The sequence below is a fragment of the Crocodylus siamensis genome, chromosome 15 (assembly GCF_052110815.1).
Source record: "Crocodylus siamensis isolate JL-2025a chromosome 15, ASM5211081v1, whole genome shotgun sequence".
NCBI classification, from domain to species: domain Eukaryota; kingdom Metazoa; phylum Chordata; order Crocodylia; family Crocodylidae; genus Crocodylus; species Crocodylus siamensis.
In genome coordinates, this window is record NC_143409.1 from 51308929 (window position 1) to 51323636 (window position 14708).

Below are 14708 nucleotides of genomic sequence, written 5' to 3' on the forward strand. Positions count from 1 at the left end.
GCCACAGTGCTGAGGTGAGGCAGGTGGAGGCCTGATACAAGGATACATGAGAGTGAGGGGGGCAATCTCCATATCAAGATTTCCTAGGGCTTTGAATGCTACAATCAAATGGGGCAGGATGGGCTGGGGGTTAGAGGAGTGGTAAGGGATGGATCAGCCTGCATATAGTTTGGTTACTTTATCTTCCCCAGGGCTGTCTGACTGACCTCTGGTCATGAGCATTTTCCTTCCTCATAAAAGCTGCAGCCATCCACAAAAATGTTTAGGCCCATATGCATAGTGTCTCTCTGCCTTGTCCTCAGAGCACACATTTCCAGGGAATATGGAGTTTCCAGCTGGATACTTGGGGGAAGTCCATCGTAGAGCAATGTAACACTGGTACACTGAAGTTGTTCAGTAGAGTGCCTTCTTTTCTAGGAAGCACTCGTGACTTCCTTCCAACAGCAGCGATTGTGTAGGGGTACTCGGGGGTGCATGTGCACCCCCTGAGAGCACTGGTGCATCCCCTCACAGCAGCATTTCCTGCTTGGGTATGGGCGGGGGGGGCAGGCAGTGAAGAGCGCTGGTCTCCTCCTGAGAGCACCAGCCAGGGTGTAGGGATGCCAAGACAAGCGATCCCCGGTCACAGACAGACAGCTGCAGGGAAGTACCCCTTCTGACTCAGAAGGCACCAGTCAACCGTAGTTCACTCAGAAGGATCAGAGCAGGACCAAGCTAAAGCCCTCTTGAAAATTTTGCCATCAGTCAGATGGCAGTAGGCTGGTCTGTCCAGTCCAGATCTGATGGTCCAAATCTAGGCCAAGGGCACTCCACTTAAACCCAGAAAGCTGAACAGGTGTAAAATCAGAGCAATGCAGCAGTGGCTCATACCATGCCGCTTGCTTTGCTGTTCACACTTGTGCATCCTCCTTGCCTTATAGCTCAAGTGTACTTGCAGCCTGCCTGGCTTATGGGTACATTCAAAGGACATGGCCCCTCAGTTGGAGTGTGTAGGCCCAAGACAATGAGACAAAAGAGGAGGCTGTGGGAACCTAGGAGGAACAGGAAAGCACTTACATGCTCAGAGAGGCAGAATCACCAATGCTGGCATCCTGTTGGCCCATCCCGCATCAGGCAGGGGAGGATGGAGGGAGGGGACGACAGAGGTGCGTGGGGAGGGGAGGAGTTCAGCTGTTCATCTCTTGGGGGCAATACAGCACTGGACAATCCTGGCCAGCCTGTGGGAGAAGGGGCAGAGTCACGGCACGCTCTGGGTGGGATGCAGGCCAGGCGAGAAGAAACTAGTGTGCGTGGGATGGGATGGATCTTGGCCCCCGCACTAAGGCCCAGGGAACAACCACAGCATGAAGGAGAATCTCCCCAGCAGGGAGCAGTATGTGGTTCTCACACATGGATCAGTGGGGCTTTCTGTCCCAGCAGGCCTGACCTGGGCTGGAAACTCTGACCTACAAACCCCGGGGTGAAGCCCTGGCAGCAGGGTCCTTGGGACCAGAGGTGTGCAACGAGGGGTCAAAATGGTAGATAGCTGGTCCTTATGGGGCACTGGAGCCCTGGCAGAGAGGCAGGATGGGTCATCCTGAGTGGCCTGGAGGCAGGAGGCACCCGATCATCATGTGGGCTGGGGGAGGGCACCCCTCACATCTGCCACTACTGGGGTATAAGGGGACACTCACCTTCTCCCTGCTGCCCACCTTCGCCTCCTCCCCTCTGTCACTGTGTCCGCACTGGGGGTGGGAGGAAGAGACACTGGTCACCTTGCAGACACCCCAAATCCGCAGGCCCTGCCACTCCCACCAGCCCATGCCCCAGCCTCCCCTCTCTCCACCACTGCCCCGCCCAAGCGACTGGCCCCGGGAGCCCTGCCGGACCCATCTCCCTTCCACCCCCTGTGCTGCTGGGCCTAGCTCTGGTTCCTGGGTGCACTCTGGATATACACAACAGTGAGGGCTCCCAGCACAGGGAGCCCACGGCTCTTGACCTCCTGCCCCACCTAGACACACGGGGCACTGGAGGGAGTTGTGGTCAAAGGGACTTACTGAAGACGCACTAGTCATTTCCTCTTTACTAACCTATTATCTCCAGAGGCCTCCAGAGCTGGGAAGAAACCAGGGGTCCCGACCCTCAACCCGTCCTTCTCCCAGCCTGCGAGACCCTTCCCAGGACCAGGAGCTGAGTCCTGGCTCAAGCCCTCCCTCTGCTCCTCATGCAAATCCCAGCTCACAAGCTAACACTAGGAAAAGCATCATACCTTTCCTCCTGGGGTCTTTTCCATTTTGGACTGTGTTGCCGCTCAGTCTGGGTGCTTGCCTGAAATGTGGGCCCTGGGCCAGCCTGGCACCCCACCTCAGCCAGGCAGAGGGCTGCGGTCTGGGTGCAGGTGTCTGCATGCTGGGGGCCCTCTGCCTGGGTGCTGGCCTCTCTGGTGACGGGCAGGCTGACCTGGGTCCCTGTGTCCATTGTCTGGGAGGGGAATCTGCTCCTGATTGCACAAAAAGTAATTGGTTAGAGATGGATCATGGACAGAATAGGATGCAGTTTAATAAAGTCAAGTGCTAAGAGGTGCACCTAGGGAGAAAGAGTCAGTGTCACACTCACAACCTGGGAGATGACTTTCTAAGCAGCACGGCAGCAGAACAGGATCTTGGAGTCACAGTCGACTCCAAGATGAACTTGAGTCGTCAGAGTGACAAGTGATAAGCAAAGCTAACCATAGTCTATCATACATTAGCAGGTGCATCACAAACAGGTTTCGGGAGGTGACACTTCCCCTCTATGCGGCATTGATAAGGGCAGAGCTGGAAAACTGCATCCAGTTTTGGGCACCGCACTTGAAGAGGGATGTGGATAAGCTTGAGGTGGTCCAGAGGAGGGCCACTGATATGGTTCAGGGCCTGCAGGAAAGGTCCTACAGAGATTGAGGGACCTGGATGTCTTCAGCCTCTGAAAAAGAAGCCTGAGAGGTGACCTGTAGTCATCAACAAATTCATCAGGAGGTGGCGGGGGGCAGAAAGAAATAGGAGATACTCTATTTACCAGGGTGCCCTTGGGATAACTAGAAATAATGGGCCCAAACTGACAGCATATTTACATTAGACATCAGGAAGACCTTCTTTATGGTAAGAGTAAAAAGCTCTCCTGTAGCAAAACCCCCAGTTTTTCTTTTTTTTTCTTTTATTTTATTGCATTCACTCCCTTTTCCCAACCATTTCTGACTTTTTCTTTCCCTCCCCATTCCGTATAGATAGCTAGCTATAAGGAAGCTAAGATGTAGGATAAGCTTTAAATATTTTTATTTGGGTAGCAAGATTTTGGTTTTGGATATCCACTGTTTTATGTTGTATTATTATTAGGTTTGTATTGATTTTTATTGTTTCATATGGATATTGTATGGCTTAGGCCTGTGTTTGTAAGTGAACCAAAGTCATGTCAAGTCTCCATTTTGTGTCCACTGCCCGGGCATCCCCTGTGTGTCACAACTGTATGAGGCATGTATCCCTCCGACGTAAATTGGTTCCCGATGAGTTGTTGAGGGCAGAAAGAAATAGGAGATGCTCTATTTACCAGGGTGCCCCAAGGGGTAAGTAGAAGTAATGGCCACAAAATGACAGAAAGCAGATCTACCTTAGACATAAGGAAGAACTTCTTTATGGGAGAACTTCTCACAAACTAACACAACGAAAAGCACCATACCAATCCCCTCCCAAATGTGACCCTCACACTGCCTGAGCGCAGGATCTGCAGGCTCAGAGGTGATGTGGGACTGACACAGGGAACAGCTGTTTTGTTCAGGGCACTGGCACCCTGAGGGATGGGCATCACAGGTCATCCTGACCTGCCTGGAGGCAGAAGAGGCCCTGATCATCACCCTGGTCCCATCCAGCTCTGATCCCAGGCTCTCAAACTCGCACAACAAAAAATCATACCTCTCCCCTTGTCCTGGTTGTTTTTGATGTTGGCCAACCTTTGCCTGGGTGCTTGCATCCATCATGGGCGGGGGTTCGGTCTGGCACCCCATCTCAGACACGCACAGGGCCCTGGTCTGGGTGCCGGCGTGTTCGTGCCCAGGGCCCTCGGCCTGGGTGCTGGCCTCTACACACAGGGGCAGGTTGCACTGGGTCCCCCTGTCCTCATGGGACCCTGCCTCCATTTCCAGATGGGGGCTAATGCTCCTGGTTGCACAAAAAGGAACTGGTCAGAAATGGGTCCTGGACTGAATTCATCCCCACCAGCACGAGAGAAGGAAGGACTCCCCTCCTTGCAAACAGCACCACTTGCAACACCCCATAGCCTGGCCCAGAGCCCACCAGCTACCCAGGACAGCCCCGCACCTCACCCTCCCCTCCCTGTCTCCCACTTACCCCCGCCAGGGCGGCCAGCACTCCTCCGCCAACCCCTCCATGTCCATGGGAGTCTGTTGCAAATGGAAAAGGAAAATGGTAATGAAATGAAAATCCAGCCTGTGGGCCCAGACCTGGCACGTGGTGGACTATCGGGGGAGGCTGGGGGACAGCAATCCAGGGAGCAGAAGAGGTCAGTGCAGCACAGACCTGTCACCCCACCGGTCCCACTGTGACATCCACACAGCTCACGTGGTGCCCAGCACTGCGCACACAAACCCTCCGCCCACGGAGCCAGGGCAGCCCCCTGTCCCCTCCACTGCGGGGCTGGCACAGCAGGGTCCAGGCTTGCCCTGTGCACACACAGGCACACACACACTCCTCGTACTCTGGGACAGGGGCGTGCAGAGCGGCTCACCTCCATGGGGCTGTCGTCCAGATCCTGGTCCTGCTCTCTCTGGGCCTTGAGGGCCAGCACCAGGAAGAGGTTCTGGCTCCTCAGCGCCTCCACCTGGGCCTGCACGAGAATCCCCCCAGCCCCTCAGAGCCTGCCCATGCCCGCGCCCAGTGTATCGGGCCCCGCACCCACCAGCGCTACCTCCCTGCGCACCCAGCAGGACCCTCCTCTCCCCACACGCCATGTGTCGGGACCCTGTTCCTAGCTTCAGCATCCTCTGGGATGTCCCCCAGCCTGGCCAAGCCTGGCCTCAGCCTCTTTCCTCCCCTGCCTCATGGTCCTGCCGGCCTCTGCCCCATGCAAACTCACCCGGAGCCGCTCCTCCCGTTGCCGTGCGCTGTGGAGACAGAAAACATTTCTGGGCTCAGAGACACTGATGGCAACGTCCCAGAAAACTCCCCTTCCCCACGGAGAGACATGCACAGAAGGTGGAATGGCCCCTGGGCTTGTGCCCCGAGCCCTGTGCCGCACAATGGGAACAGCCAGCTCCCTGCCCAGCCCCACACCTACCAGGACAGGACGATCTCTATGTCCTGCTCTGCCTGTGCCAGCCGGGCCCGAAGCGCCTCCAGCTCCAGCTGCAGCAAACGAGACAGCGCGGGTTGGAGAGACATCACGCCACCGCCGTCTGTCTGCACACGTAGCTACCTCTTGCCCCCAACACCTCCCTCGGGCCCTGCATTTCCCCGCCATCCCCCAGCCCAGCCCAGACTTGTCCCTCTGGTCCACCCCTCCATGTGGCCATCACCCAGCCCACTTGGTCTCCCTCACAGCCCCCACCCCGCCTGGATCCTGCTCACCTGCTGACGGCACTGCCTGCCACGGGGTTTCTCCGCCTGGGGAAGGAAAGAGCTGCTGGGCGATGGACTCCCCTGGGCAGCGAGTTCCCCATCTCCCCAGGGTGCAGGGATGGCGGCCCCCATAGTCCTGGGGCCAGGCACAGCTCTCAGACCTGAGTCCCAGGGGTGCCAGGGGTTGGTTGTTACCACCTGCGTCAGCTGAGCCCCCACCGCCCAGCTCGAGGTCCCAGGTCCCCTGAGACACTCCGGTTTGGGAAGGACTGTCCCTGTGATCGGGGGTGAGCCCACGACCCCCTCCCTTATTCTTCCAAGGCCTGTGGAGTCGGCAGAGAGCGAGACTCTCCCTGGGGTGTCATGCAGTGCGTGGGGGTGGGGGGGCAAAGTGCACCTGGTGAGAGACCCCTGACCCCAGATCAGCCCCCAGCACCTCTGGGCAGGGGAGAGACTCACGGCAGCGGGAGGGTCCGGCCACATCTGGCCCCTGGCAGAGCTGCCCCGCACAGCTGGCAGGGTCTCCCCCACCCCTCCACTTCCCCCCGGCACTGCTCCTGGTCCTGCGGGGAGACAAGGGGCCGCGCGTCAGCTGGACCCACTCTGCTGCCAGGGCGCAGGGCGGCCAGCCCCTCTGGGCACAGCGCGTGGGGGCACCTGCCAGGAGTCCTGTGAGCCGCCAGGGCAGGGCCTTCCTCCACAGGGGTCGGGTGGGAGTCCCCAGGGAGCAGGTCCGGGAGAGACCCCAGGGATGTGGCTGGTCGCCTGACATGCAAATACCCCTGATGGGGGCGCGGTCCCAGGGGACAAGGGGATGAGGGGCAGTACGGCTGGGGAGGGGTCTCCTGGTGCAAACAGGCATGTGGAGGGTGGAGGAAAGTGCCGGGGTGCTGGATCAGGTCGGCCCCTAGGAATGGAGGCTGAGGAGGGAGAGGGGGTGCCCCCATGCAGAGACCTTGCCCCCTCCCCACGCAACCACACAAGCCCTCCCACAGCTCAGGCTGGACCCCAACTCACCGGGTGCAGGCTCCCTCCTCTCCTGGTCTGCCCCCAGGGGAGGTAAACGTGCAGTGTCCTTAGTGGAGGGGAGTCTTCCTGCTGCCGACCTGCCTGCGCCCAGCGGGGCATCTGGTGCGGGGGGAGATGAGGGCTGAGCATCAGGCTGTGGGGACTGAGCACCACTGTGAGGACAGGGGTCCCACAGCCCGTGTGGCCCACCCTGCCCGGGAGCAGAGGCCCACCCTGCCCGGGACCTTGCTGGTGCGGAGCAGGGGGACGGCTGGGGGCACGGAGCCGGGGCTGTGCAGGTTGGACCGGGGACAGCGGGGGCTTGGCCTGCCAGGCAAACCCTGCTGGGAGGGGATGTCCCACGGGCCTGGAGCCGCCCGCGCCGCCCACCCCGCACTGCTGCCCTGGGGGCCGTGCCCAGACCTCACCCGCGTTGCTGGGGCGCAGGCGCAGCGGGGGCAGCTTCTCGCGCCGCAGCATCTGCAAGAAACACAGCCCTGCGCTGGAGGAGGAGAGAGGAGCCGGGCTGGCGAGAGCAGGGACGAGGCACGGGGCCGCGGCCTGGGCCTGGCACCGCCTGAGCCCCTGCCGCCCACTCGCCCCATCGCCCAAAATCCCCCTGCCGGGCCCGCGGGTGTCCCCGGGGTGCCCTCGCCTGAGCCAGAAAGGGCACTGACGGCTCCCACAGGTGCGCGCTCCCGCCGCTCGGGTGGGGACTACAGGGAACTAACTACCAACCTAACTAACTAACTACTGCGCTACTGAACTAGGGAACTAACTATCTAACTAATGAATAAAGTAATAAGCTAACAAACTATCTAATGACCCAACTAAGTACCTAACTAACAAATGCACAGATGAACTAACGAACTACTGAAGTAATAAGCTACTGAACTATCAAAGTATCGCACTAAGGAGCTCTCTAAGGGATAAGCTCACCACCAAGCAGCTAAGAGCGGCTCAGCGACCCCTGCCGGCGCCGAGGACCAGACCGGGGCGGGGCCGTGCGCCTGGCTGCGCCGACGCCCGAGCGCACTGGGCGGGGCCGGGCTGACAGTTGGGCTGGGGACTGTGATGTCGCGCTGGGGGCAGCAGCACCGTTGCCGCGGCAACCAGGGTGTTTACTCCCCAGGGCAAGGTGCTGGGCGCGGGGGCTGTGGGTGCCGGGGTCCGGCCTGGCCTGCGGGTGTCCCCGGCCCGGGACGACCTTCGACCTTGAGTCCCGGGGCTGGCAGCGAAGCGCAGGGACAGCCCTGGCGCAGGGTCCTGGCGAGACCCGAGCGCCTGGGGCCAGAGCCTCAGGCCTCTCCGATGTCTGCCCTGGGGGTGAGGGCACCCGCGGGCAGGGCGCGGGGCTGGGAGCGCAGAGCGGTTCCTGGGGCCACCGCTGCGCTCGGCCTGAGCCCCTTTGTGCGCAGGGAGGAGCCGAGGGGCCGTATGGCCAGGCCAGGCCGGGGAATGGGGAGTGTCTCGCAGGGCTGCGCTGCAGACACCAGCCCAGGGTCGGGGGACCGCGCTCTGGGAAGTCCCAGTGGAGCCTGGACAACCCCGCCCACAACCAGGCCCAGCCCTGCCCCAGCCCCAACCTTGCTGCCTCCACACACAAAGAGGCCATAGTTTCATAGTTTCTAGGGTCGGAAGGGACCTGAGTAGATCGTCTAGTTTGACCCCCTGCCATGGCAGGAAAGAGTACAGGGGTCAAACGACCCCAGTAATTTGTTACAAACAAATGATACAGAGCAGATGTGCGTGTGAGACAGAATGATGATACGGAACTGAAGTGCGCGTGTTTGTGTGTGTGTTGGAAATATTATTAAAAATGCATTATGAATAGTGTTATTAGAACAGCACAGCTAGCAGCTCTCCCTGGTGGGAGGAGGGGGTGGAGGAGAAACTACCAAGGGCTCTTTGTATTAAGGTATCACTCTCTTTGTTTCGCAAATTTACTATCTCTTTGTTACGCTAAATCACACTCCCTTTCATGCTCCCTTCACTTCTCAGGCAGATAAGAGTAATTGCAATTTTTAATGATCCTGTCCTTGAGAAAGAGTGGGTTTGAACTTTTGGTAACCTGGAGAGCTTTTCTAAGCATGCGTAATTAGCTAATGCATATAAGCCTATCCGCCCCGCATACTTAAGTAGTTAATTATAATGCACATGGGACATATGAAGTGACGTATTTACATATATGTTTGTATGAACCGGAAATGAGTTGTAAGAGTTCCTGCTTCTGCACACGTGCTCAGGAGAGAGGGGATAAAGCCTGCTGAGAAGTTTCCCTCGGGGGGCAGAGTGTGGTCTTTTGTCTTCGCTCTGACCCTATTTGCAAATATACCTTTTGTGTTGCTAATAGCGTGTGTCTGAGAGTTCTTCGCCTCCCAAGAAACGAACCACAGCATTTTTGCTTCATGTGTGCGCCAGGCCAGGGCACCCCAGCCTCGGGCCAGGAAAGGGGTTTAACTTAACACCTTTTCCCACCTTAGCACCAACCCTTCAAGCCTGGGACTCAGCCGAGCTCCGAAAGGCAAGCCCGCTGCACACCCATCGCCCGCGCATCCCTGTGACAGGCCAAATGTTTAACACGCGAGAGCCAGGTCCGCAGACGCTGAGCGAGGCCACTGCCTCCCCTCGCCCCGGGGGTCTCCCCTCCCCCACACGTCGGGCTGCGGTCAGTCGCTGTTTATGTCCCGAGTGTCCCTCCGGGGGCGGGACGGCCAGAGCTGTGGAGGGATTTGCTTTGACGTCTGGCTCGTGGGCAGTCTGGGCATCCTCTCGGACGTCATCTGCTTCTCCAGGCTCCTCAACCCCTTGGGTCCCCAACTCGTGTTAGTCAACAGCCAGATCTGCATCGTGTTCAGCACGATCTGAAAAGGGCCCTTATAAAACAAGGGCACGCAAATGCTGCGCCCCCATTTCCTGCTTATTCCCCAGGGGGTTGCTCCTCCTTTAGCACCAGCCCTGCTCGGGCGCCTCCGTGTCTCCCCACACCTGCCCCCATCGCCTGCTGAGCGCCCCGGGCATCAGCCGCAACAACCCTGACACCAGCACTGGCCTTGCTGGCCCTGCTGGCAGCCCCCTGGCTGAGCGCCTGCTGCCATGGGGGCAGGGGATGCAGAGGCAGGGCGGGAGGCTGCATTAGCTAACACGTGGTGCCTTTCTCCATTAGGTGTCCGGTCCCAGGGCACGCTGAAGGAGTCTGTCCGCGGGGTGGTGAAGCCTGGACAGACCCTCGGCCCGAGCTGCACATCATGTGCAGTGTATTCACCCGGCGCAGGGACAGGGCGGGGGCGGGTCGGAGCTATCTGGAGTGGTGCAGACGCTAGATACAGCACTGCTCCCCAAAGCCGTCTCACCGTCAGCACAGACACCTCCAGCACCCAAGTGCCCTGCGCCCGACCGGGCTCCAGCCTGCCGACTCGGCCCCGTGTTACTGTGCCCGACGCCCGGGGAATGAAACCCCACGAGAGCTGCACAAAAGCCAGCCCCGCGGCCCCGCCTGCCTGCGCGGGCAGCAGAGGCAGCAGGTGCCAGCGCCGTGCTCTGCCGGCTGGGGCTGGCACACCAGAGCTCTTACATCGCTGAAACCAGCCTGGCATTAAATTCCATAAACACACAGATATACACGCACACCCCCCACTTTGCTCCGTATCATTTTTGTGTAATATACACCTAAACACGCACACACACTTCTGCTCTGTATCATAATTCTGCAACACAGACACACATGTATCATTTGGACACACACACACGTCTCCTCTGCATTATTCTGCAACACACACACACACAAACACGCGCACTTCAGTTCCATATCATCATTCTGTCACACACACACACACACACACACATCTGCTCTGTATCATTTGTTTGTAACACACAAATTTTGCTCTTTATAAATATTGAATCACACACACACATAACCTGATACTCTGTATCATTGTTCTGCAAACACACTGGTGCTCTGTATTATTATTCTGTGACACACATGAACACACTTCTTGTCCATATCGTTATTCCATCAGACACACACAGACACATGCACTTCTGCTATGTATCATGATTCTGCAAGACACACACACACACTTCTGTTCCATATTATTGTGTAACACACACACACACACACACACACACACTTGTGCTCTGTATCATTATTCTGCAGCATACAGACACGTTTCTGCTCTGTATGATTACTCTGTAGCAGACACACACAGTTCTGCTCTGTACTATTACTCTGTAACACACACAAGTGCGTGCACACACACTTCGACTCTGTATCATTACTTTGCAACACACAGCCATACACGTCTGCTCTGTATCATTCTTTTGTAGCAAAACCCCCAGGTTTTCTTTTTCTTTCTGAAATACATTTCCTCCCCTTCCCCTAACCATTTCTGACTTTCTCTCCACCTTCTCTATCCCTTAGAAGTGATTACAAGTAATACTAGGTAAGCTAAGTTCTTGTAATAGTAACCCCTTTTATATTATAAATAGTGTCCTCTTGTGTTTGCATTGATTTTTACTGTTTTATATTGTATTATATTGATCTTCCTATCATTTGTTGCATTCATTTTTATTGTTCCATATCAATACTGTGTGATGTAGGCCTGTCATGTGGGTTGGCATGAGTGATGCCGAGTATCCATTTTGTGTGTCAGGTTCCCATCTTGTTCCCATCTTGCCCCCATGCCCTGTTGTGTGTGTTGTAATGATGAAGTCTGTAACCTCTCCCATGTAAATTCATTTTCCTTGAATGCCTGAAGCAAAAGAGTGACTGGATGAGTGAAACACTAAGTTAGCAGAACCCGCTACTAAATCACCCCGCCATCGAAACCAATACCTGGACCAAGGACCCAGCCCTTGCAACCACCCTCCGCATTCAAGACACAAAAGACGAGGCGACCCACCACTGTGCCATGGCTGCACCTGCTCACGGTGAACGTCTGGAGCCCTCCGGACCAGGCCGCCCTTGCCTGGACATGCTCTCCCCATGGGAGATCATAGGTCATCTGCCCTATAAAAAGGGGCAGTGAACACTGACTCCTGGGGTCGCATCTTCACCTGGACCAGACCTGCTACATGTCACACTGCCTATCAATCCAGGGCCCTGTTGGCGACCCCCCTCTGGACAACACCTGCTGGAGAAAGACCCTGGCTGGCCATCAAGGACCCCCTCCCAGCCTGGATTGGTGGCTGTCACCCCCTCACCCTCTTTTCAGCCGAGGACTTGGACTCTGTTTCTGTTGGACTCCAACCCTTCCACTGAGTCTCTTTCTCCTGCTGCCATTGTGTGAGTGTGTGTGGGATCCAAGCTGTACAGTACAGTGCTCATTTAATAAAACTATTATTTGGACCCTGAGTTGGGTTTTGCTTTACTACAATTCGGCCCTGCTCCTCACCCCTCTGACTTCTGTCTCAGGTCTCCCCACCTGCCACCTCCAACACCTGCCCCTGCTGTTATGGCTCCAGCCATCCTGAGCTCCTCTCTGCCTGCAAGCCCTGTTTCTTCGCTATTGCCTCCTCCCCTCTGCCTTTTCCCCTGATCTCTGCCACTTGCTCTTTAGTTACCAAGCATCCCAAGCACAGGTACCACAGGCACCAACACACACACACACAATGTCACCTGAGTCAGTGTTTAACATGTGTGTATATGTGTGTGTATATGTGTATTGTGTATGAGTTCATGCCATTATCCTTAGTGCATGTATGTACTTGAATTGGTGGTAGGTATGCATGTGCCTAGGCTGGTAATCTTAGATGCGTGTGCCTGAGTTGGTGTGTGTGGGGGGGGGTGTATGCACCTAGTGTGTGTGTATGTGCCTAACTGAGTTGTGTATGTGTGCATGTGCAATTGTACACCATGCCCTCCTGTCTAAACAGCACAATACAGAGATCCTGAGCGTTGGCTTGACCGCACAGGACAACATTTTAACACACATACATGGACACACACTTCTATTGCCTGTCAGTATTGTGTAACATACACACTTCTGCTTTGTATCATGGTTGTGTCACACACACACTTCTGCTCTGTATTGTTCTTCTGTAACATACACTAATTTCTACTCTGTATCATTATTCCGTGACACACACGCACTTCTGCTCTATATCATTATTCTATAATGAACACGAGCACATGAATGCACACACACACACTTCGGCTGTATATCATTATTTGGCAACAAAGACGCACATGGCTGCTCCATATCATTAGTCTGTAACACAGACACACACATCTCTTCTCTATAATTTTGTAACACACACACACATCTGTTCTGCATCATTATTCTGTAAAACACACAAACACTTCATTCTGTAACACAAACACTTCTCCTCTGGATTATTATTCTGCAACACACATGCGAGCACACACACACTTCAGCTCAGTATTAATATTCTGCAATGCACAGACACACACCCTTCTGCTCTGTATCACTAGTCTGCAACACACACACCTCTGCTCTGTATTATTATTCTGTAACACACACACACACACACACACACACACCCCCTCTGCTCTGTATGATTATTCTGTATTGTTCTGTAATACCCCACCGCTCTGTATTATTATTCTGTAACACACACACACCTCTCTGCTTTGTATTATTATTCTGTAACACACACTTCTGCTATGTATCATGATTCTGCAAGACACAAACACGCAAACACACTCCTGCTCCATATTATTACTGTGCAACACACAGACACGTGCACACACACACTTCTGCTCTGTATCATTATTATGTAACACAGACACACACTTGTGCTCCTTTATTGTATAAAACAGACACATACTTCAGCTCTGCATGATTATTGTGTAACACACACACACACAGACATCTGCTCTGTATCATTCTTTTGCAACACACACATTCCTGCTCTCTATATTTTTGTAGCACACACACGCATTTCTTCTGCATAAATATTCTGTAAAACACACAAAAACCTCTGCTGCGTATCATTATTTTGTAACACACACACTTCTTTCTGCTCTGTATCATTGTTGTGTAATACACAAACACGCGCACACAAACACACACTTTTGTGTTGTGTCATTATTGTGCCACACCACACAGCACCCCCAGGTATCTCTGCCCTGGGCACTCAGGGATGGGGGGGCCAAGCAGGGCACACACAACCTGGCAGCAGAGCGGGAGCAGTTTTGCCAGGCAGAGCTGGGGCTCCTGCCATGCACGATGTCCCTGCTCAGCAAGACCCAAGGGCAGGAGCTGAGCCCAGCCCAGGCCCGACCCCCAGGGCCCTGCCGGCCCCTGCAAGGCTGCCCCGCTCCACCCCAGGGAGAGCCCACGCTAGGCCCCGTCACCCCAGCCCTCCTGGGAAAGGGCTGCTGGGGAGAGGCCCCGGGAGCGGGGGCAACCTCCCTGTTGCAAGAGACTTTGCATCTCTCCTGGGACAGCTCAGCCTGGAGCCAGAGCTGGAGTCGCGCCTCCCATGGGCCGCCATGAAAAAGAGCTTCCTGGTCATACAGCATAAGAGCCATCACAACCAGGTAGGGCCCCCTGCCACTGCCATGTCCCACAAGCCACCCCCTGGCAGGAGTGGCCCCAGGCCCGTGGTACTGCCCCTTGGGTCTCCCTCCCCTTCCAGATCATGAAGCAGCTGTATGAGGAGTACCTGGAGGGCCTGCTGTGCTGCGTCCTGTCCAGCGCCCCCAGCCTGGGCACGCTCTTCTCCATCAGGGAGGTGGGCACGATGCAGAGGGGCTGGGCGCGGGGAGGGACGGCTCCAGCCCTGCGCACAGCAGCAAGCTGCTCTCAAAGCCTGAGGCAGATAGTCAAGCCCGAGCTCCAAGCCTTGGCCCTGGGGAGGATGGTGCCACGGCTTCTGCGTTAGGCTGGGGCATGTGCCCACTGATCTTAACGTCTTCTTCCCACAGCACTTTACATCGTGGATTGAGGCGCCGGATGCCCAGCACCATGAACTGGGCATGAAGGTCTTCACCAGCATCACTGACTTTGCTGTCCAGCTGCTCCTAGTTTGAGGTCAATGAGCCCCGACCCCAGCGTCCTGCCCCCCTGCCATTGCCAGGGCCCTCCTTGGATAGTCAGGACTGAGCATCACTCCAGGGCCTCTGCTTCTGCCTCAGTGGTGCCCCTGGCT

The 14708-nt window shown here is 56.1% G+C and overlaps 1 protein-coding gene across 1 annotated transcript; it reads right to left on the reverse strand.

The window, feature by feature from the left end:
- Nucleotides 1-1062: 1062 nt before the first annotated feature.
- Nucleotides 1063-7340, reverse strand: LOC149852763 (uncharacterized). Its single transcript, XM_090029800.1, has 12 exons — nucleotides 7022-7340; nucleotides 6603-6713; nucleotides 6045-6148; nucleotides 5595-5630; nucleotides 5305-5372; nucleotides 5104-5131; nucleotides 4756-4854; nucleotides 4359-4411; nucleotides 3918-4169; nucleotides 2249-2491; nucleotides 1674-1724; nucleotides 1063-1217 (listed from the first exon to the last, which is right to left on the reverse strand). The coding sequence occupies exons 1-12, from the start codon at nucleotides 7071-7073 to the stop codon at nucleotides 1175-1177; spliced, it is 1140 nt and encodes a 379-aa protein (XP_089885926.1). The 5' UTR covers nucleotides 7074-7340; the 3' UTR covers nucleotides 1063-1174.
- Nucleotides 7341-14708: the final 7368 nt, after the last annotated feature.

Bases quoted from the DNA above. Each gene is read 5' to 3' on its own strand.
- LOC149852763 (XM_090029800.1), bottom strand. From the start codon at position 7,073: ATGCTGCGGCGCGAGAAGCTGCCCCCGCTGCGCCTGCGCCCCAGCAAC. The intron at 5,132-5,304 runs GTAGGTGTGGGG...CTGTCTCCACAG, and splicing joins ATAGAGATCGTCCTGTCCTG to CGCACGGCAACGGGAGGAGC. The intron at 4,855-5,103 runs GTGAGTTTGCAT...ATTCTCGTGCAG, and splicing joins AACGGGAGGAGCGGCTCCGG to GCCCAGGTGGAGGCGCTGAG.